This window comes from Carex rostrata, chromosome 8, assembly GCF_964058835.1.
Source record: "Carex rostrata chromosome 8, lpCarRost1.2, whole genome shotgun sequence".
Taxonomy (NCBI): domain Eukaryota; kingdom Viridiplantae; phylum Streptophyta; class Magnoliopsida; order Poales; family Cyperaceae; genus Carex; species Carex rostrata.
In genome coordinates this window covers 12,058,755-12,082,089 of record NC_135925.1, presented here as the reverse complement: position 1 = coordinate 12,082,089, position 23,335 = coordinate 12,058,755, and the positions used below count along the sequence as shown (strand labels likewise).

General features: G+C 34.5%; 3 protein-coding genes across 4 annotated transcripts; 2 read left to right on the top strand and 1 right to left on the bottom strand.

The window, feature by feature from the left end:
• The first annotated feature begins 3,070 nt into the window (after positions 1 to 3,070).
• LOC144558075 (mitochondrial pyruvate carrier 1-like) lies at positions 3,071 to 8,066 on the top strand. Its single transcript, XM_078306784.1, has 5 exons — positions 3,071 to 3,319; positions 5,652 to 5,764; positions 6,846 to 6,900; positions 7,247 to 7,382; positions 7,796 to 8,066. The coding sequence occupies exons 2-5, from the start codon at positions 5,672 to 5,674 to the stop codon at positions 7,830 to 7,832; spliced, it is 321 nt and encodes a 106-aa protein (XP_078162910.1). The 5' UTR covers positions 3,071 to 3,319; positions 5,652 to 5,671; the 3' UTR covers positions 7,833 to 8,066.
• A 2,482-nt stretch (positions 8,067 to 10,548) lies between these two features.
• Positions 10,549 to 14,150, top strand: LOC144558074 (mitochondrial pyruvate carrier 1). 2 transcript variants are annotated; one of them, XM_078306782.1, is made up of 5 exons: positions 10,549 to 10,686; positions 11,839 to 11,955; positions 12,938 to 12,992; positions 13,312 to 13,447; positions 13,879 to 14,150. In XM_078306782.1, the coding sequence occupies exons 2-5, from the start codon at positions 11,863 to 11,865 to the stop codon at positions 13,913 to 13,915; spliced, it is 321 nt and encodes a 106-aa protein (XP_078162908.1). In that variant the 5' UTR covers positions 10,549 to 10,686; positions 11,839 to 11,862; the 3' UTR covers positions 13,916 to 14,150. The 2 variants fall into 2 exon arrangements, with proteins under 2 accessions (XP_078162908.1, XP_078162909.1); XM_078306783.1 differs by lacking the exon at positions 13,879 to 14,150 and having other exon boundaries at positions 13,312 to 13,451.
• Positions 14,151 to 15,317: 1,167 nt separating this feature from the next.
• LOC144558066 (cytochrome P450 71A9-like) lies at positions 15,318 to 19,213 on the bottom strand. The gene is made up of 4 exons (XM_078306771.1): positions 18,767 to 19,213; positions 17,296 to 17,594; positions 16,448 to 16,763; positions 15,318 to 16,122 (listed from the first exon to the last, which is right to left on the bottom strand). The coding sequence occupies exons 1-4, from the start codon at positions 19,046 to 19,048 to the stop codon at positions 15,505 to 15,507; spliced, it is 1,515 nt and encodes a 504-aa protein (XP_078162897.1). The 5' UTR covers positions 19,049 to 19,213; the 3' UTR covers positions 15,318 to 15,504.
• Between the last annotated feature and the right edge of the window lie 4,122 nt (positions 19,214 to 23,335).

Genomic DNA, 23,335 nt, shown 5'->3' with positions numbered 1-23,335 from the left:
AATTGAAATTAATTTTATTTCTTAATTGCATAACTCTCGCATCGGTGCAATTGCAAATTAATTTTTTTCCGGCGCCACATCAAAGAATATTTTTGTTTGACCCGACCCCTTCCGAGTTTTTTAAAAATACCCAAATTTATTAATATTTTATTATAAATAACCAGAAGTTTGGCAAAATTATATTTTTGCTCAAACCGTAAGGAAACTTTACGGTTTGAAACAAAAACAACAGCTACTTGATGTTAATAAGCATCTTATCAAAGAGGGAGGCATGCTCAAGAAAATACTCGAGCAATTCTTCCTTTGTAACCCATGCATAGTCCTTGCATTTTTTGCTTATGTCAAGTTTATTGGTACCAGTTACTTGCGACTTGAAAAGGAACCACTGAAAAATAATTTTGCATAAAGTCAGCACAGAGACATCAAAATATCCAATTCTTGTGTCATTTGGAAGACATAAATTGGAGAGAAATTAGAACATGTGATAGAAAGGTTTCACAAAAGTATAGTTCCTCCAATAGTAAATGATTAATTAATCATCACTGTGCAATTAGAATGAACTATGCTCAGATTGCATTATCAACCCCCTCATTATTTTGCCTCAATATAAATCTAAACTGTGCAATCAAACCAACTTTCAGAATAACTCAAACTAACACCAATTTACACCAGATATGGAATTAATGCAAGTATGCTGGTTCATACTGGTACAGTAATGAATAAAGTTAGTTGATGTATTTTGTTTACTCTTTCACAATTTTTTGTTTTCAGTGATATGAACACGTTAGATACTTACATCTAAATTGTGCACAGTTTTTGTTTTCTAATGGCTTGCATGAAAATTATTCTGACAATGAAAATATACTAGTAAATGACCATGCTGCAAGCCATCCCATCCTTTCTCTTTCCTTTGCATATTGCAAAATCAGCCGAAACTCCCGATTTTACCATCTGACTGGCTGAATTCACAAGCATGCTGAACCCGTTTCCCTGATTTTAGAAAATAAACATAAAAAGTATCAGATATCAGCAATTCATTTTCATATACTGCTAATGCCTAATGGTTCCTTCGTCCAGCTTTGCTTCAAATTTGTTTTCCTCTGCAGACCCATCTAATTTATGTCCTTTTGCAATTTGGGTCCTAAAATTCTAATATTCTAATTTCTAAATTTGAAACAATAGGAATAGGAACAGTTAGCATGTATGACCCTAAGCCTCACCTTAAGAGTTGTCAACCATAATTATTTGATTTATTTACTATTTCAATAAAAGCACAACAAGACTGGCAAAAGAAGATGATTAAGTCTAATGTGCAGATTGCAGTCATCCCTACCGCAGATAAAGTAATGTGCAGTTGAAAGTTAAGAACTGAGAGAAATCAACCTTAATCCCCAATATTCCATAACCACTTTACATATTGTTGCAATATGGCGCCAAATTAAAAAAATTATAAAGAATAAGAAGATTTAACCAACAAAGGGTATTTACTAATTAAAAGTGCTACCTCCTCCTCTGATTTTTCTGGTCACTGACTTCTCTGATTTTTTAAATAACAAATGGTATTTACTAATTAAAAGTGCTACTCCTACTGTGAAAACCCGATATTTCTCAAATTATTTACCTTTGTATCTATGGTGCGTTGGCTCAGTGACAGCAATCAATGCTTCGGCAAAAGATGGTGATGGACGAGCAATGCGTAACTCGTCAGCCCTCTCGACTACAGTTTTGAAAACATTAGGATTAGCTATGATCAATCTAGGATTTGTCTTAATTAGACGGACAATTTGATGAGGAAATCAATCACATTCTAAATTTTGATCTGAACAACTACTTGATGAAATGCTAAATAAATTTCTGACCCAAGTAAATGATGCGTCATGACAAGAGGGGACTCCACAGCGGTGAAATTGGAAATGAAATTGCCACGTCGAATGCCAACGCAATTTGCAATTTCCATTAATAGAGAAGGCTGCTGCTATTTTACTAGTTTGGTCCAGCATTAGCACCAATTCATCAACTTTACTGTTTTCATTAATCTGTTAGTTGTAAATTGTGTTTAACTAAGTTCTGAGCAGTAATCCAGGCAAATGAGGCTTCACGTAATGGGCCTCACCAAATACACTGATAAACTCAAAACAAATAAAATGTATGCAAAAAAGGAAAGAGCGAAAATAAAAAATAAAGTTTAAGAATTATGACCTCGATAGCTGAACCAGCAGCAAGATAAGCAGATTCAGAAGAGCCCTTGTTGAAATAAATTGAATTGAACTTCCGTGCAACTCTATGTCTTCTTGAATCTAACTCTTTAGAGCTTATTGTTTTTATAAGCTTAATGTGACTTTGGCTATGGACATAAGCTATATACTTGTCTTCAGCTCCGTATCTTAAATAACACAAACTTAACTTAGCATACACGATGTTTTCTTTACAGGATAATTCAAATAACAGTGTATTTGTAGATCAGTAACATGGTTGGCGGAAAGAACAGTCACAATTGAATCCTTACAGTTACTAATTAGAAACCTGTAGCTTCTATAACTAAAAGTACGAACAGCATTAAACGGATTTTGACAGTTCAGTTCCAAACAACAAAATGTATTCTTTAAAACTACTAAAATTTAGAACGATTTTCAAATTTTACTAGAAATGTATATTGGAGCTTACGCCAGATGGATCGGAGGCGTTTGGGTTTCTCAGGGTGGGGTTCACCGTCATGGGCGCACATCCGCTCGACGAACAACCGGCCAACCGTTGGCACCGCCATTTCGTCGGCAATTCCACGGCGGAGAGGTGAGCAATAGACATCAGCAACACAAATTAATACTGGTAAAAACCAAGTCTTCTTTCGTGTTTAAAGGATCCGACTTTGATCCGAGAAGAGAGGTTATCAAGCTTTCTTTTCTTTTTTTTCTGGAAGCGATAATGGAAACTGAGGTAAACACGAAGAAGACTCCGACTCAAAATTATTCATTCCATTTATAATCCTGTCCAAGATGGTACATCAGTTAGCCTAGATTTTACGCTGAGTGGTTGAAATTATTTTATGCTGAGGTGGTTGAACTACTCTACTCTTCAACGACTGGCTCTGCAGTTAGTACTGCAGCCGGTGGGTCCAATTCTACATAAGTGACCCGAACTTATGGGAAGGAAAGAATATTCAAAGAGGTCCATTAGTTTAAAGTATTGGTGCTGACTGAAGCGCTTGTCCGATTGACCAGATCTCTTTCTCCTTCATCCCGATTTGTGGCCAGTTCCAAATTGCGATCTTTCATCCCCCATTTAGATTGAGGTCGTGACACTGTTCATTTGCTCTTTTCAGGTATTTTCGCTCTTTTGCTCTCCTTTCGTCTAAATTCAGGCTATCCGTTCGCGCTTCTCTCTTTGTTGACCATTATCCAGCAACTAACCTGCACGATTCTCACTTGATCTTTGGTTTTGGTTTCTCCTAATCCCGCTTTTTGTTAGGTTTGGTGGTTGGTAGTTGGTACTAATATAGAACTTTATTAGATGAGTATATTTTTGGTGGCTGAGTGGTGTCAATTTGCTGCCTACCTATGTAGTAATTTTCATTAGCAAATTAATAAATAAGGCAATATGTCAAATCTTTTATTTTGGATCTATTTAATGAGGAGAACTAGCTTGTGTTATGCTTATTAAGAATTAGTTTCAAACGACAAATTTAACTTGTTAAAATTAATCTATTTCACGAGTAATGTGTGTCGGTAAATTTTTGAATTTTTCAAATTCACATAGTACAAAGAGTCAAAGAGTTAATCGGTCAAAAAAAAAAGATGAAAAATGAATACATTAAAATAACTTTTATATATTTTTTTTTTACCGTTTGACTTTATACAAAATAAATTTCAAAATTTTGCATATACACGCATTACTCGAATAGTAGATTGGTTTCAACAGTTTGAATTCGTTATTTGAATCCAATTTAATAGATTTTTGAAGTTATATTTACCAAACCTTCTTAATGAGCATAGCACACACTAGCTTTACTCTTCAAAATATTAAAAACTAATGATTTCACTATAAAATTACAATCAAATCTGACAAAACTTTATACATCAGCTTATGTCAATCCCTTATCAGGCATAATTAACAGCTAATTAGACATCATAAGATGGGGTTCTACCCAAATCATTCTAGTTGTCATCTAGAATATATATATTATCATGTCAGTTAGATTTCTCCATCAGCATCATCAAATTAATTTTTGTATGATAATTTTCCGAATTGATTACCCTATAATCTTTTACTTAGAGGACCTTTTCGTAATTATTGATTACCCTATAATCTTTTGAAAATAAATTATACCTTTCTCTTATTTTTGCAAACTTCTTTTATAGGCTCTGAGAATAGTAGGGACTAGGGAGGAATTTTTTTTATAAATCATAATTAGAAAAAAAAAATTTATCAAACCAACATGATTACAATTTTTTTGACAAAAACTATAAGGACCGAAATGCTATTTCGGTCCCGAAATTTTTTTTTTTGGAACCGAAATGGCAGCCGTTTTCATAGGTTTCGAGAAAAAAAAATACGTTGAAATATTGTAAAAATACCTGGGACTGAATTTTCATTTCGGTTCCCAAAATAAAATTTTCGGGACCGAAATGACATTTCAGTCCTTATGGTTTTTGTAAAAAAGAAGAAGTAATTATGTTGGTTTGGTAAAAATCTTTTTTCTAATTATGGTTTATAAAAAAAAAATTCACTAGGGAGTGAGGAGTAAATGTTGTAATTTGCCTAGGGGCTAGTTGTAAGCAAAAAAGAAAAGAAAAATAATGAAAGAAACTTTACCATCCATACTGTGTCTTAATAATACATAGAGATACCACTAACCCTAAAAAAAAGAATAATATATAGAGTAATCCGTACCAATACTGTAATGAAAGGAGCTTTTTCCATTCTCTGTAGGGCTGCTAACGAGCCGAGTTAGCTCGAGTTATGGACAACTCGAATTCAACTCGGAAGATAGTGAGTCGAGTTGACTCGAGTTGAGATTATTGAGCCGAGCTGGCTCGCTGACTCGAATTCAACTCGCGAGTAACTCGAGTTGGCTCGTGACTCGTGAGTCAACTCGTTTAAGGTGTTGAAATGTTGAACATTTGAACTTATGATTGTTGTTATGTAATAATATGAGAAGTAAATATTGAATTAACAAACAATTCACAACAAAATGATTAAATGAAATGAATTGGGTCAACTTGAGTCAGTCACATCTAGTTGGGAAAATAAAATAGATCAAAAATTATGAAGAAAATCATCAATCAAACGAGTCACGAGTTGTAACGAGCGAGTTCAGTCCAACTCAAACTCAACTCGTTTAACTCACGAGTTACTCAACTCGAGTCAGAATAACTCGAATTTTAAACGAACGAGTTGTTAGCGAGTTCGTTACCGAGCTGAGTTTGAGTAACTCACGAGTCGCGAGCTTTTTATACAGCCCTAATTCTCTGTGTTACTGAGTAAGATATAGATAATATAATAAAGTCAAAATGATGCACGATTGACAGCTTTACATCTTGCACCGTCCGATTAGACTAGGCATGGTTGATCTTTTGAAGGACCTTAAAATTTATACTTTTTTTTTAGTTGAAAGAATAATTGATTAATTGTGACTTTTCTTTGTGAAATATTAGGTTTATACTACTAATTGAAGATGTTGGCACTGAAAAATTTCTTGAACAGTCCTGTTGGGCCCAAAACAACCCATTTCTGGGGACCTGTTGCAAATTGTGGGTTCATCGTTGCTGTAAGTTCATAATATTATTTCTTTGGAACAATTTCATTTTGGTGGTGATGTATGTTCATCAAATTGGTATCTATTTTTTGAGGGGACAATTCATGAATTGTAGTCACACATTTCTTGAATAGTTTAGCATATTCAAAACATGATAAAAAATAAATAATCATGCTATTTTCATATGCTTCATATGTAAATTCAAAACACACCAACCTTGGTACTGTATGTATACTTTTTTTTTTAGTAGGACAGCTTGAGGTGCATTTCAAATAGAGCCTATTTTTCCAGTTTAATATAATTTCATTATTTTTGAAGAATGCTAACAAATCTGCACAACAAGATAAGAGGAAGGAAAGAAACAAAAAATAGCAAGTATAAACAGATAAGTTGTCAATAGGATAAGGTAAGTACATTATGCATTTCTTTGCTATTTGTATATTTCGGAAAAGAGTATGGTTATATACTTATATACTCTCCTTTGCTATACAATACAATATCAAGTTAAGTGTACTTCTTCAAGATACAAATTTGTGCTTAATATTACCATTTTCCAAATAGACAGTTTGTTCTTACATCTTCATGTTTCCCATATTTTCAATTTTACCAAATGTCTGTACTGTTATTATCAATCACATCATGGTTGGAATTCATGTCAATGCTTTTTAAAGGACACTGCAGCCCCATGTTAGCTTCCATGTTACTGTCCAAGGCATTATATTCAAAAATTGGATGAAAATAGTGCAGACCAAAGTTAATTTTCCACCATAACACATCATTTCACTTTGCTTAAACATGTATGCTGATGCGGTGACAGTCTCAATTTCCATCAACTTTATTGATGAAATTTGTAGTGCCTATATTAATTAGAAATTTTGAAGCTTTAAGGACCTGTACAGGAAAATGGTTGTACTGAAAGGCCATTTCTGAACTTAGCCATTGCCTTTTCATTTTTCAATGCTTAGTTGTGTATCTATCTAATTGCTGCACTTTGACGATCCCCCGTGTATGGTTGTTGCTTTTGTTTAATCATTGCCTTGTGTATCTATTTGAGTTTTGAATTCTAATAAGAGGTTTCTGATAATTTTTTCAGGCGTATTTAGACTCTGAGAAGCCTCCTGAGATGATTTCTGGCAACATGACTGCTGGTTAATATTATATTTGGATATATGATAGCATTTGTTAACTAACTTAGATATTAGGTTAGTAGGATGATATGTCCTTTATATCCAATTATTTGGTAAACTAGCCTTGTGGTAATAACCAATAACAACACTATCAGTACCACTTTTTTTGACAGAACACTACCACTACCACTTTCCTCAGTACGATAGCAATTTGTCACCACTGCTAAACTGGAAAAAAATTGACTAAACCCGCTAGTATCCCTGATTGCTTTTCTTAGAATATTTGTGATCTTGTGCAAGAATTGAGATATCTAAAGGTCCAATACCAAGGTTATGTCTCAGAATTAATCAGTGATCTTCTAAACAGCAATGTGCATTTATTCGGCGCTTTTTATGAGGTTTGCTTGGATGGTGAAGCCAAGGAACTATTTTCTTTTATCTTTCCATGCTTCCAATGAAACCGTCCAGCTCTATCAGCTCTCCCGCTGGGCCCGTGCTCATGGGTAATATTTTCTTTTTGTGTGGAGAACTTACATTTTTATCCCTGCAAAATATGGAAAATCAGCCAATGCTTCTGTAAACGAGAAATATCCTACGTGTCTATGTTACATAGAATAACCAAATCATTGGTCCACCTATAAACTGTCAAAATAAATATTGCTAGAACAATGCTGGAGATAGAGAGAAAGTAGTGGATTAACTAGGGGTAATTTGGATATTTTCAAAAGAAATGTGTGACAAAATTGAGAAAAAATGTGCCACGGGATAATAGTTCTGTCAGATTTTTTTTGGATCCAAAGTATGCTTAAATTTGTAGTCCTTGTGTGATAACCACATCTCTGTATTATTCTGTAAATAAGCTGTGTCAATAAATTCACAATATTTATTACCACGAATCCAACTTTTCTTCTGATAGGTACCTGGAGAAGAAGGAACCTGAAGCTCAACAATAGTTTGCTAGTCTGTAATAGCCTTCCTATCTTATGTTTGTAATTCAATAAGATGGGTCATTCAGCATACCTCCTTAAGAGGTGAAGGATTAAACATTTAATCCTTGCTAAGAAGTACTTGTTTGGTAAGATAGTAGGATTAAATTTCAAGATTTAGTGTGAATATAGTATATATTGTTGTATGTAAATACCAAGTTTCCATACATTATTGTTGTCATGTAAAATAGATTTATCAAATATTGTCTATTTGAATGATAATTAAATCAGCAAAAACAAATAGAGTACAACAGAGAATATGGATCCCCTCAAGACATGCGGAACTCAAAGAGCAGGGCATGTTTTGATATCAGGGGGCCTGAAGCAAGGGGAATTGATTAATTCGTGTGATTTTATTTTCTGATCTTTTCAGACACTATGGATGTTGTAAACAGATATATTAATTCAATTTTAGTAGTCACTATCAAACTTTAAAAAAAAAAAAAAAAAACGATACGGATCTAGGTGTGTCAATGGTACCTTTTTAGCCGTTTACCGGACCCGTATCGTATTCGATAAGGCGGGTATGGGTAAGGTTTTTTTCCGTTAGCTTATTGGGTATGGGTATGGGTAAGAATTTTTTTTCGTTAAATAAATGGGTAAGGGTATGGGTAATGCCTATTTCGTACCCGTTACCCTATAGGGTAATTATAAAATCCAAATATATATTCAATACAATTTTCAACCCACTTAAATGTATACTCAATTTAATTTTCAACTCACTTAAATTTATATTCGTGTTTTTGAATTTTTATTCTTTATAAAAAATAATTTAGTTGGAATTGATTGCACATTTATTTTATTTTTTATTAGAAATGCAATTATGTATGTGTTAAAATGAATGAGTTTTTGATGTTTAATTTGTAAAATATAATAAAACTAATTATTATACTAGTATTATCCGTTATTCACCCGCTACCGTTTCGTTACCCGATAATATTAACGGGTAAGGGTAAGGTAGGGTAAGATCAATTTTTAATGGGTATGAGTAGGGTATGGGTAAGATCAATTTTAATGGGTATGGGTATGAAAATGTCTCCACCCGACCCGTACCGTACCCATTGACACCCCTATACGGATCCCTTCTGACCAGGGGACGTCGAGTCTGTCTCTACATTAACTCAGTTTGATTTTAGGATCTCGACCGTCGATTAGAATTTAGACTAATTCGACCTGTACATTATAGGAACCTTTGATGTTCGTACCAACACAGATTAGACAATCAAGATTTGTTTTTCAGAAACTTAAACCTTGAGTGGTACACAGATTAGACAATCAAAAATTGTTTTTCAGAAACTTAAACCTTGAGTTACCGCAGAGGATTGAGTTGTTTATTCCATCCACATTGGGGTCGTTCAACAACAAAGGAAAGGATTAAGCCTTCTTAAGGCTTAATCTGATTCCTTTAACTTCTTTAGCTGCTTAATTCTATTGAACACCAGTTCTTTAGCGCGGATTAAAAACACCTCCTTTAGCTTCCTTTTGTCCGGATCTTAATCCTCTGCCCGGACTTTAAGGCACCCATATCCCTTTCTTTAGCTTCCTTAGCAAAATTCACGGATTAAGACAATCGAACATCGGTTCCTTAGCGCTCCTTAAGCTTTAATCATTCACTTTTAATCCTTTGTTGCCGAACGACTCCGATCAAGATTCATACAAACTTCACTCGCATCAGACCGGATATGTATTCGGGGAACATCTGGTCGACTGCGTGGATCAAGAGTTACATCGTCCGTCGATCTATAATGAACAGTCATGATAATGAAATCATATTCAGAGTATACCTTGCTTTGGAGATGACCACAACGAAGGAATCGAATACTACTTTGGACTTTCGAGCTGTGTGTGTATCCTCTGAGATATCTCAACTTTTGCGTGACCGACATGTCCGGTGCCTATTCGGGGTGATGTAGGGGTCAGTATTATGTGTGCTTTGAGATTCGCGTAGAACATATTTAAACGGTTGGAATTTTTCCATAAAGTCACGCAAAGTTTGAGATACCTCAGAGGATAAGAATTCTTGGAGTCATTGGACTCTGATTGGAATAGGAGGATAACAAAAGTTCACTTCATTTCAGTATAATAGAGTTGAAAAGAGATGATTTGAAATTGAATTTTAGTGATTAGAATGATTAAATTAGAAATAAGAATTGATTTGAGATTAATCAAAATAGTCAAAAATTTGATATTATTTACGATTATGCCATTGAATAGTTTCTGTCCCAGCAGCGCCACTCCCATTCGACTCATTTTCTCTTCCTCTCCGTAGCTACCCTTAACCCTCTCCTGTTACTACTCTTTCATTGTCGGTCTCGTTGCAATCTCCCTGTCCACTACTCTTCCGTCCATTTTTTACTTCTTCACTGCTCCTCCGTCCCGACCTTTGTCTCTCTTCCCTACTCCGTCTCAACACTCAATTCCAGATCAGAAAATACGAGGGTACAATAGACCTTTCACATCAGCTAATTGAATTCTCGTCAAATACCTTGCTTTCTCTCGTGATTTCTTCGCAGGATTTGGGCTCCTCAAATCCAGTCGAATCCTTTCTATTCTTTTTTGTCTCAGCGTTCTGATCAGGTGATTAAGAAAGAATTCTATTTCTATTTCCAGTTTAAGGGAGAATACTGGGTTCCGATCAGACCCTAAGAATAGAAATAGAAATAGAAATAGAAATTAGAAAAAAGAACAAACAAATCCGATCCACCTCAATTTTCTCTCTCCCCGTCTGCCTCCCCATCTCCTCGTCGTCAAAGAGCCAAGTTCTCTGCGAGACGAGTTGCTTCAACTCTCCTGCCGAGCGCTGTTTATTTGCTCTTTTCAGGTACTTTTCACTCTTTTCCTCCCCTTCGTCTAATTCAAGCTTTCTGTCTGTGCTACTCTCTTTGTGGACCATTATCCAGCAATTTACCTGCACGATTCTCACTTGATCTTTGGTTTTGGTTTCCAGTAGTCCCGCTTTTGGTTAGGTTTAGGTTTAAGTTTGATTTTCGCAGATTGTACTGTTAATTAAGCACTAAATCGTATTGTAGTTAAGGTGGAAGTGCTTGATGAGCACTTGCAATCTGCCATTTGGAGGGTGGGGGGGCGTTAATACTAGTGCTTTCTTTCAATTAGTGGGTGAAGGGGTTTTATAGCATAATTTCTTAATTTATCTTTGTGCAATTATTAATTTATGAAGATTAATTTTATCCTTACCCGTTGTAGTTATCTGGTAAGGTGGAAACTCGTTGCATTCAAATGAAGAAGAAAGAAATTGTGTGATGGATTCAAAATATGAAGGACTAAATGATTTCACTGTGAAATTGCAACATGACAATAATTTATTCAATCTAAGTCTGACAAAACGTTATACATCAGCTTATGTCATTACCTTATAAGGCATACTTAACAGCTAACTAGACATCATAATATTGGGTTATACCCAAATCAATCTCACTATCATCTGGAATATAAGCTCTTGTCAGTTAGATTGCTCCATCAGCATCATCGATTGTATGGAAATTTTCTGAACCTGTTTACTAAGAGGACCATTGAAGTTATAAAATCATATTGATATATACTGTTATATATATGTTTTAGTAATTATCGGTTACCCTGAGTACTGGATGCAGAACAAATTTTGCCTTTACCATGTAATCTTTTGAAAAGAAAAGGTAAAAGGCCTACCCTAATCCTTACCAATGCAGTAATGAAAAAAACTTTACCAATACTCCGTGCCTCCGTCTTACCGAATAAAGATATTGATATAGTACTCCTTAGCAATACAGTATAATGAAAGGAACTTTACCCTTCTCTGTGTTACTGAATAAGATATAGATAAGAATAACAAAACCAAAATGATGTACGATTGACAGCTTTACATCTTGCACTGTCCAATATGATTAGGCGTGGTTGCTCTTTATCAAGGACCTAAAGATTTATACCTTCCTTTTAGTTGAAAGAATAATTGTGACTTTTATTTGTGAAATATTAGGTCTTCAGCACAAGGTAATTGAAGATGTCGGCACTGAAAGCTTTCTTGAACAGTCCTGTTGGGCCCAAAACGACCCATTTTTGGGGTCCTGTTGCTAATTGGGGATTCGTAATTGCTGTAAGTTTAAACTATTATTTCTTTGGAACAATTTCATTTTGGTGGTGATGTATGTCCATCGAATTAGTATCTATAATAAATAATGACCCAAGTTGACCATCAGGATACTATTTTTTTAGGGGACAACTGATGAATTGAAGTCACATTATTTTGAATAGTTATGCTTATTCAAAATATGATCATGCACCTACAAGTTATGCATTTCAAAGAGGAGTTGAATCTGATTTCACTATTTGTGAAGAATGCTAACAATTTTGCAAAACAAGACAAAAGGAAGGAAAGAAACAAAAATTAGTAATAAATAATAATTTGTTAATAGAATAAGGCGAGTATGTTATGCTTTTCTTTACTGTTTGTATATTTGGGAAAAGAGTATGGTCATATACTCTCCTTTGCTACACAATATAATAACCTAATTAGTGTACTTCTGCAAGATATTATTATCAGACACAAATTGTGCTTAATATCACCATTTTCAAAATGGCCGGTTTGTTCTTACACGTTCATTCTTCTCATAATTTGAATTTTACCAAATGATTGTCCTGTAATTATCAATCATTTCATAGTTGTATTTCATGTCAAGGCTGTTTAAAGGACACTTTGTGTTACTGTCCATGCCAGTACTTCCAAAAATTGGATGAAAGCGGGGCAGACCAAAGTTAGTTCCCCACCATAACACATCATTTCACTTTGCTTTGACATGTATGCTGATGTGGTGAAAATCCCAATTTCCATCAACTTCAATTGTAGGGCCTATCTTAATTAGAAAGTTTGAAGCTTTAAGGACGTGTATGGGAAAAGGGCTGTACTGAAAGGCCATTTCTGACTTAGCCATTGTCTTTTCAATGCTTAGTTGTGTATCTATCTAATTGCTGCACTTTGCTGATCCCCCATTTGTCGTTGTTGCTTTTGTTTCCTTAATTGCCTTGCATATCTATTTGACTTTTGAAGTCTAATAAGAGGTTTCTGATAATTTCTTCAGGGTTTGGTGGACACAAAGAAGCCTCCTGAGATGATTTCTGGCAACATGACTGGTGGTTAGTAATATATTTGGATATATAATAACCTTGGTTAACTAACTTAGATATTAGGTTAGTAGGATGATATGTCCTTTATGTCCAATTATTTGATGAAATAGCATTGTGGTATAACCCAATAACAACACTGCTAGTACCACTTTCCTCAGTACAATAGCGGTTTGTCACCACTGCTAATCTGGAAGCAAATGGACTAAACCTGCTGGTATCCTTGATTGCTTTTCTTTAGAATATTGGTGATCTTGTGCAAGAGTTGACATATCTGAAAATCCGATACCAAGGTTATGTTCTCAGAATTAATCAGTCATCTTCTAAACAGCAATGTGTGTTTATTCGGCGCTGTTTATGAGGTTTGCTTGGATGGTGCAGCCAAGGAACTATCTTCTTTTAGCTTGCCATGCTTCCAATGAATCCGTCCAGCTCTATCAGCTCTCTCGCTGGGCTCGTGCGCAAGGGTAGTGTTTTCTTTTTGATTGGTGAACTTACTATTTTATGATTTTATCCCTGCATAATATGGAAAATCAGCCTATTCATGGACATAAACGAGAAATATCCTACATGTCTATGTTACGTAAAATAACCAAACCTTTTGTCTGCCTGTAATCCTTCAAAGGAAAAGGTTGCTAGAACAATACTGGAGGGAGTGAGAAATTAGCAGAGTGACTTGAGGTAATTGGGCATATTTAAAAGAAATGTGTGACAAAATTGAGAAAAAGGTGCCACTCGGTAATAGTTTGGTCAATTTTGTGGGATCCAATGTATTCTAAAAAAAAATTAAATTTGTAGTCCTTATGTGAGAACTACATCTCTGTTGTATTACACTGAAAATAAATTGCATTGATTTATTCACAGCTTTTACCATAAAATTCAATTTCTGTTCTCATAGGTACTTGGAGAAGAAGGAACCTGAAGCTCAGCAATAGCTCTTCTGTTTTGTAATCCAATAAGATTTATGTGCTCAAATGCTTTTCACAAATTTAAATTGGGATTGTTTTGAGGATGGGATGTGCAAAACCTTATTCGTTTTGTCAGAGCTGTTGCAGTTGAAGTTCGTCACTCTGATGTTGATTTTTACTTTTAAATCAGAATGTTATTGAGGATAATTGTGGTTATGAAGCTCCTTTTATCGTATTATTTGTAATAAATATATTCCTTGAATATCCGTGTCGGCTTTCTTGCATGATCTTTAGTCCAGATAATTGGAACTGTATTCATATTTGTTGTTGTTGTGTAATAATCTCTACTATGGGTTGGTTTTGATGTAAGATCAATTAAGTGAAACCTTGGTCCTTTCTGATGGTGGACTGTGGACATGATAGTTCTCTGGCTTGTTGATCCTTCTTTTTTTGTTACAAGCTTGTAGACAGTGCCTAAACTAAAGTTCGCTTTAGCCCTTGAAGTGATTTGATTTTTAAGGATTTGTATGAATTTGTATGAATTTAAGGAACTAATCTCTTTTATAGGCTTAAACAGGTTCACAGATATCAAGGTGGCTTATGTGGCTGTCTATGTGGATTTTCACTAGTTGCTCCCAAATCCGAAAAAGGTCCATTTGAACCCATGACGAGTGTGATAAAGAGCACAAACCAATAAGTTAGAACATGTGTTATAAATCAGTTTTATTTTATGTAATATTCTATTAACAACTCATAGTAAAATTGTATATGTACTTTTGTATTAAAATCTGACAATTTGTATTTGCACCTGCATACTATACATGTAGCATGCAATGACCTTCTGTATGTATGAACAAAACTGTATTTAAAAATCTTTAAGTGCATAAACACTCTATCTATAAGTGCATTGCCAAAACAGATTAAATTTGTGTGGACAAAAAGAGACGAAACGGGAAAATCTTAATTTGGACTAACAAATTGGTGTTTGAAACAAGTGACTGAAAAGGCCTAAAGGTTAAGGAGTTGTCGAACATGTACAGGATCTATATTATTGAAGATTATAGGAAGACTACAAGGCTGTAGCATTGCTGCATTTGGGGTGGCCTTGTTTATTTATTTATTTATTTTATTTTATTTTTTTGTTCTTACATGACCCGTAGGCCGGGGGGTGGCCTTGTCGATACTAGAAACAAAGCAAGGATATTTTGTCGTTTTTCTTTACAAAATTTCTTGGACCGTGGTGCAGACTTTATGACTGTAGCTTTGGTTACTGCCTTAACAATATCTAAATTTTGTTAAGCTATGGTTAGTGCCTTAAACGATATTCAAATATTGTTTATAACTTGTTGATAATCTTCTTAAATTTGTATCCATTTTTGTTTCTGATGGATAACATGCAGGAAGTGGTATATAAAAGACCCCAGTACAATTTCATACATGGGAAAATAGGAAAAGAACTTCCCCTTGTCATGCTTTTATAAAAAGCTTGATATTTGGACACGTATGCAACACAATATGACATTGTAGGCTACATTTCCTTACACTATGGTAGGTCACTCTCTCTAGGTCTAACAGCCAAAGTCATTTCTAAGAGCAACTGTCCCTATTAATAGTAATTACTTAATTTGGTACACTACTACAGGTACTAGGCAGAGAGGAACTACTCTCTGTACAGTAATACCCAAGCCTTCACTCATGTCCAAACTTTCCTTTGTCACCCCGTTAGGCAAACTCCAATCGAAAGAGTACAACAAATTTGCAAGTATGAGCTCAACAGCTTTGTTCGAGAAATTCTTTCCAGGACAAATTCTTCTTCCCTCCCCAAACGGTATCAAATTGAACTCTTCTCCTTTGGGATCATTCATCCCATTTATAAATCTATCTGGCTTGAACTCATCTGGATACAGCCAATAACAAGGATCTCTTGCAATTGCCCATGCATTTACTAAGACAGTCGTTTTAGCGGGGATGTCGTATTGATCTAGCTTGAAAGGAGATGTCGTCTCTCTCGGTACTAGCATAGGAGATGCAGGATGTAGTCGCATTGTCTCTTTCACAATGCATTTGAGGTAGTGAAGCTGATCAGTGTCACCTTCTTCGACCTTTCCTTTTGTTCCTACAATGCCCCTTACCTCATCTTGCACCTTCTTTAGTATCTCTGGATGTCTGATTAGTTCAGTCATTGCCCATTCGACAGTTGCTGCAGATGTGTCCGTTCCAGCAACAAAAATATTCTGCATAAAATGGTTGTTCACGGTTAATTATACATATATGCACATATATACTCTTAGGGACACTAATTTCATGGCTCAAACAACCCGTTGTATAGGCTCAAACAAAAATCCTATTCATTTTGGATAATATTAACATGATAAATAGTTGGAGCTCTCAAAAAAACTAATTACATATTTGGGGAATTTCAAAAGGGCTTGTGTCGGTATATGCAAAATATGACAGATAGAATTCAACTTAGTGTTCTGTAACAGTATATTGCGTAATGTTAAGTCAACCAAGGGGGGAAAGACGCAAGCCGTTTTTAAATGTGGATTGCGGGCTTACCATAAGAACACCTTTTATTTGATCAAAGTTAATTCTCTTTTCATCGTGTTGTAAGCGCAGTAAAGAATATACAAAATCTTCACCACAAGGATTGTTCTTGTTTTTGTCAATATGTTCGTCAATAATCTTTTGGTAGAACCGATCAAACCTAACAAATATATGTTCCAGTCTACTTTGCTTCCCTGTCAATACATCGATCCATCCAAGTATAGGCAAGTAATCAGCAAAGAAGAACGCCATAAAATTTTCTTGTACTTCCGTCAACATACAATGGAAATTTTCTCCAACATTCTGGTACAGTCTCCCGAAAGCCAACCTGCATAGAGCAAGGAAAACTTGCAAAATATGTAATATACTAATATGTAATCTTGAATTGTAAAATTGTTCTAAAATAATATCTGATTAATTACCTGCATCTTTCAAAATTACTTTGGAGCACATGTTAAAACATTTATATGAAATTGCTAGAAGTTGTAAATAAATACTTCTTAAGCTTCTCTCAGTTTTATCCAATACCAATCATTGAACACCTAATACAGAAAAACACTTCCCCTCTCGTCGTGATATTAAAACCTTCAGAATAAAAAAATTTGTATCTTCCCATAAAAAAATGACTGGTATACTATGCTTTCACTACACAACTTGCAGCATAAATTAGGCAGTCCATATGGTGTGAGCTTCATGGTAACTCCAATCAATACAACTGACCAATCAACCAGACAGTTAAAGGCAGTTATATATAGTGAGATATATTGTTGTAACTTGCAAACATAATTATCCTAATTAAAAGTGAAACATGCATTCAACCATTTCCCAATTTTATTTCTGAAAACTATGCAATATTGTACCTGCAAACTATATTGGTTGAAAGTGCATAAATCTCGTCTGTTAAATCCACTACACCATCTGGACTTATGGATGCCTTAGAAGCTATGGCTCTCATGGTCCTCTCCACCTCTTCTTGCCTCACAAGTTGAAATGAGTCTACCATCTTTGGTCCCAGCAGCTCCATCATGCAAATCTTGCGTAGATATCTCCATGAGTCTCCATATACTGCAAATGCCACGTCTGCTTTCCCATACGAGAGTTTCTCCCATGCCACATGGTACGGCCTGCTACTTGTCTCCAAGTCATGGGTCCGAAATACCTGTTAAGAAGTTGGATTAAGATGAAATGATAAAGCCTTGTCTCAGGTTCTATTACCATAAAGTCAGGATTCAGGACCTTTTTTTGCATGCTGCTTTGGGTCAACCATTGCTCAGTTTGATGACCTTGATTTGAATTTTTAGGTCATGCTTGTAGAATCAATATTAAAACTGAATTTGAAGAACTGCTTTTTGGTCTAGTGGCAAAAGGCGATGCCCTCTTTATAGAAATTTGTAGATTCAGAATTCGAATGGAAGGTTCCTTTTGCGTATTTAAAGGTGGGAGGTGTAAGAAATGTCCTACAGGCTAAAAATGATTTAGGCCGGATTAATAAATTAAATATGAACTAAGATATTGGGCTAAATATATTATGGGCCTGATGATCTACTATCGATCTCTGGATAAGTATCTCTGAATTAGTCCGATTGAAGTGGTGCAATCAAATGGTGCATCTGAACCGGTGCATATGTTTTATAAATATGCAGTGATCATTACAATTTTTTTTGCACCATTTACAGAAGACGAGAGAGAGAAACAGAGAAAGGAAAGAGAGGACTGTCAGTTGACGCTAGCATTCCGACTCACAATCTGTTTTCGAACATGTTTGTGTGGATATCAGTAGAGACGCAGTTGTTGTTGTTGATGCATACATCTAACACGAAGAAGGAAGAGAAGAGAGTGATTGCTCCTGCAACTAGACAAAGATATCAGCTGCACGTCTAGCGATAAAATCTATTTATCTTGGAATTAGTTTTATACATTAATTTTGATTTTCAGATAGTGAACAAATTATGAACGGAATTGAATTATTATATGTATAACCTACCTGAATTCCCTACAGGAGGCTTCCCCCCGGCCCCCACCTCAATCCATTGTTTTTTTAAAAAAGAAAAGGTGTTTGATATATAATGACTATATACAATTTCTATCTCAGAGATGAAGACTCGGCATCCAAAATTTTCTTAAACAACTAGAATCACTAGTTTTGTAGTGCTACACATACAAACTTAGAAGGGTTCCTTTATTTTTTTCTGTTTAACGCCTGAAATTGAACTAATTTGGTAATTCAAAATGAAATTAGAAGCATACAAGTTCTAATGAAATATTGAATTTCGATCCAAGTATATCAAATTTAGCTATTTTTCAAAAAAATTGTCTAGGAAATTACGCCACCTCTTTTGCCAGTGCAGCAGAGGATACAACAATAGTTGGGACCTGGCCGAGCTGGAGATACATCAGGGGCCCATATTTCAGAGAGAGATGATGAAGAGATCGGTGCATGCTCGTCCCAAGCTGGTGTAGGTTGCCTACGATCGGCAGCTTGTTCGGTCCAGGCGGTAGGTTTGGTTTTCTATGAATTACTGATTCTTTATTACTCAATCTGTGGAGTATTAACAGAGAGAGTAATGGCAAGATGAAGAGCAGCACGACTAGAGCAACTAACTGCAGAGCCATAGTGTTAGCTAAACAAACTTATCGATGCACGGTGGTGTATTGGTATATATATAAATCTTTTAAGAGAATTGGAAGCAATTTCTTTTTAGTTGACTAGGATGCAATTAAGTTGGAAGCATCCCCACGCAGTTTATCTTTATCGGGAAAAGAAGAACAATCCAATCTACTTTGGAAGTCGTATGCCAAGAAGTCCATGAATCATACCAGCCACTAAAATCCATATCCATGGGGTCAGTTGAACAACATGACAAAACCCCAATTTTTTTTTTTTTTTTTTAATGAAGACAAACCCCAATTTACTGTATAAATGTAGATATATAGTGACATCTCCCTTAAAAGGCAGGATTCAGAACCGTGGAACCGAAAATTGCACCAAAATTTCATGAAATTGGCATTGCTGGCCTTTGAGGGTCTGTTCGGCTACCCATAATTTCATAAAAAAAAATTGGAAACAAATTAAATAAGTTACTTTTTCATTCCCATTACTCATTTTTATTTCCAACTCCTGTTGAAGAAAACAAATTGACTTTAAGCTAAGGTTTTTTTCTCAATCAGTGTAGCTCTCTTGAGCTACCTTCTTCTGTTTTTTTGTATGAAAAACCCGTAGATAATTTTATTCATTTAAAAAGTTACAGAGAAGCTGTTACATGAGATGAGACACCAAGTGTCTTTAAAAATCATACAGCTGAAACAAGCTAAAAATACACAAAAGTATGTGCATCCTATGGACGCAAATTTAGTCATCCTTGCTTGATAGAAATGACAGGAGCCTACTGATTGTTTCCTTTGTGCAAAAAATTTATCTTGCTGACCGATTTCATCGTAGAAGGCACTGAATCAAACAGAACCGGAAACATAATCAATCAGACTGAAACAGTCACCATTCAAAAGTTCTAATAGAGACACTGAATTAAAACAAAATTGAACTGGACCAAAAATATAATCAATCGGACCGAAACTGTCACCGCTAAAGATTCCAATAGAAAGCCGCCAGTGTGGAAGTCAGAAAAAGACATTGAAGACATTCAAAAACCAAATCTCGATCACCATAGAAGCCCAAGCGTGGCCCAAAAAATGTAAATACTTAAGATGGGCCTAATGGCACAGGCTGAATTTAGGTGTAAGATGTCCTTGTTATATGAGCTTGAAGAAAGATTGAACATAGACACGTGTCCTTACACATAGTAGGGTCACTTTATTGAGATAATTTTTATTTACCTCCAGCTGTAGCTCATGCAGTGAAAGTGAAAGTAGTACGTGTAATTGTGGCAACAAAAACGTTATTATCACTGCATGTCTTCCGTAGACCCGGCGTTAGTGAACCATCTATAGAAGCAGTGGCGGAACCACAGTAGCACAGGAGTAGGCAGCTGTCTACTTTTGAAGTTTTTTTTCTTCTTTTGACTAAGTTCTTCGATAGGTCTTGCCTACCCCTGAATTTAATTTTGCCTACCTCTGGATTCAATTTGGAGTACCGATTGTCAATTCAGATTTCAAAGATGGTTTGTGAGTCGTTTAATCTAATTAGGAAAAAAATGTATTTTTAAATCTTTGTTCAATTCGGCAATGCACATGCAATTTTATAACTGATTCGATAGGCAGAATGCAATTTGGTAGGCGGACGAAGGCGGAAAGAGAATTATGAAGGCGATTCGAATCCGAACCCATTTAAAAAAATATTCGAACCCGATTTTTGCCCACTCCTGACTCAAATCCTGGCTACGCCACGGTATAGAAGTGGTATGCAAGAGTGGTGCACAGTAAAAAAATGGTGGTCCACCCTGTCGGTTTGCTTGGAGCCTGCACAATCCCCTTCAGAAAACAGAGCACGGTTGAGGTAGAAGAGGGAAGGTGTGGTAGCTAAGTGGGAGACATAAGAGGGAGAGGGGCTGAGTGATTAGAAATAGCAGTAAGAGAAGGTGGTGGTAAGGAGCTAGAAGGGGTAAGGGAAGGGAAGATAGAGAGGGAGCATATTGGGGAGATTAGCAGAAACAAGGAGTAGACAACATACGCCATCATCGATCACTAATAAACAACACAGACTATATATATTAATAAGAGGGGGGGGGGTTCAAATGCCTTTTTTCTTGGTGCCTTCATTATGCCTCTATTTTTTAAAATTTTAATAATTCAAAATTTAAAACTTAAAAGTCAAAATAAAATAGTTGGATATGATATACATCATTTTATCTATGCACGTATAAAAAATTATAATATTTCAATTTTATTTTGATTGTCATCAAGAGCTTGTAAAAAACACACTAATGCGGATGATTTCTAGACGTTGATTTTTGAACTTATTGATTCATATAAAAACAAAATTAAAATGTGATAATTTTTTATGAGCACATAGAGAAAATAACGATCATATTTAACGGTTTTTTTTTTTACTTTTAAATTTTAAATTTTGAGTTATTAAAGTTTTAAAAAATAGAGACATATATGTTGGAGGCACAAAAAATAGAGGCATTTGAACCCTCCTCTATTAATAATATTTGTAACTCTACCGCTCACTCTTTCATTGACGAAGAGGAGGGGTATAGCAAGCTTTTGTTCCTCAAGCTACCTTCTACATCAATTTGTTTAATATTTATTTTGATTTAAACAACTTTGAACTTTCAATTTTTTTTGTTTAATATATTTTGTTCTTAACAAGTATGATTTGTTAATATTTGTTAATATTTGTTATTATTTTATTTTCAGTTATTCTCCATCACAACATCACAATAATATTATAAACAATATTAAATAAATAGATCAAATATAAAACCAAAATTATAAAGTTTATTCATTTTATATACTAACTATAATTTTCAAAATCAAATTAATTAAACAAATACAATTTAAACAAGCACAAAGACAAAAATTAATTAAACAAACACAACATCATAATACAAGAAATTAATTAAACATCCATAATTAAACTAGCAACACTTAATTTTAATAGATTAAGCTAATTATAAGTTAAGTTCCTATACAAATCACTTATTTAATTTTTTTGAGAATATCATATATACAATTATATTGATCATAATCAGTGATTAGTATCAATACATTTATTAATATAGTTTAATTTCAGTATTACATCTTCTATAAAAAGAAAAAAAAAATCAACATCCTAACAAATTTTCCATGCATTTGTCAAACATTTATATTCGAAAAAAATTTATAGATTAAATGACTTTGATTTTGACAAATTAAAATTTTCATTCCCATAAAAATTCCCGCTACCAAACAGGCTCTTCCTGCTGCAATGTGGTTTGCAAGTCTAGCTATATGTTTAACTAACAACGATTTATGTTTAAGACTTTCACTAAAAAAAACAAGAAATTGTTCCAGTATACTATTTTTTTTATTGATTTATATTTATTTGATCAGATGGTTATATATAGTATATGAGGAGGGTTCAAATGCCTCCATCATGCCTCCATCTCTCTCTATTATTTTCAAAGTTCAAACAGTCGATCCGAACCGTTCAATCTAACCTCCGTATTAAAATATGTTTGGAGACCAAATTTTATATTTTTAGGAATTTTTTTACTATTTTTTTAGATAGGTACAAGATCAGTAAATCTGAACCATCTAAAAACAGTATTTTTTTTACCTATCTAAAAAAATAGTAAAAAAATTCCTAAAAATATAAAATTTGGTCTCCAAACATATTTTAGATCGACTGTTTGAACTTTGAAAATGATGGAGAGAGATGGAGGCACAAAAACATGGATGCATTTGAACCCTCCTTATAGTATATTATTAAAGTTTTATAAAACCAAATAACAAGGACATTAAAGTAATTTTGTTACTATATTATTCATTAATTCTATTTGTTAGTGGATATTCCTTACTTGAAATAAAAAAATAATCTTGAAGTATAATAAATATTTTCTATTATTCTTATTTGATCAATGGTTAAAACCACTAATTAAATTTCTTTTCATAAAAAAGTAGCGTACCGAAGGGATTGCTATTGCTATGAAATGACTGTTAATTAAACCTCTTGGTTTACGGTTCTATATGAACCAAGGACTGGTCTATGATAACAATTTCTGTCTTAAGACAAAAGTAGGCCATCTGCCTAATTAATAGCTTGGAGAAGCTTTATAAATCAAAGTACATGAGAAAGAGTTCAAAATTCAGGATTCTAAATAGTTAACTACAGCTACGCAATAGCTGCGTTATAGCTTTTTCAGACCTCAAGAGCTATAACGCTATTAATTATTTTTCTTTTATAATGATTCTAAATAGCTAGTTATGGTGACATTATAGTTTTTTTAGACCTTACAGGCT

Excerpts from the sequence above, each read along its gene's own strand:
- LOC144558075 (XM_078306784.1), top strand. The coding sequence starts at position 5,672 with ATGTTGGCACTGAAAAATTTCTTGAACAGTCCTGTTGGGCCCAAAACA. Across the intron at positions 5,765-6,845 it reads ATTGTGGGTTCATCGTTGCT|GCGTATTTAGACTCTGAGAA; the intron begins GTAAGTTCATAA and ends TAATTTTTTCAG. Across the intron at positions 7,383-7,795 it reads CGCTGGGCCCGTGCTCATGG|GTACCTGGAGAAGAAGGAAC; the intron begins GTAATATTTTCT and ends TTCTTCTGATAG.
- LOC144558066 (XM_078306771.1), bottom strand. The coding sequence starts at position 19,048 with ATGGCTCTGCAGTTAGTTGCTCTAGTCGTGCTGCTCTTCATCTTGCCA. Across the intron at positions 16,764-17,295 it reads TCAACCAATATAGTTTGCAG|GTTGGCTTTCGGGAGACTGT; the intron begins GTACAATATTGC and ends TGCTCTATGCAG. Across the intron at positions 16,123-16,447 it reads AAATAAAAGGTGTTCTTATG|AATATTTTTGTTGCTGGAAC; the intron begins GTAAGCCCGCAA and ends CATTTTATGCAG.
- LOC144558074 (XM_078306782.1), top strand. The coding sequence starts at position 11,863 with ATGTCGGCACTGAAAGCTTTCTTGAACAGTCCTGTTGGGCCCAAAACG. Across the intron at positions 11,956-12,937 it reads ATTGGGGATTCGTAATTGCT|GGTTTGGTGGACACAAAGAA; the intron begins GTAAGTTTAAAC and ends TAATTTCTTCAG. Across the intron at positions 12,993-13,311 it reads TTCTGGCAACATGACTGGTG|CAATGTGTGTTTATTCGGCG; the intron begins GTTAGTAATATA and ends TCTTCTAAACAG.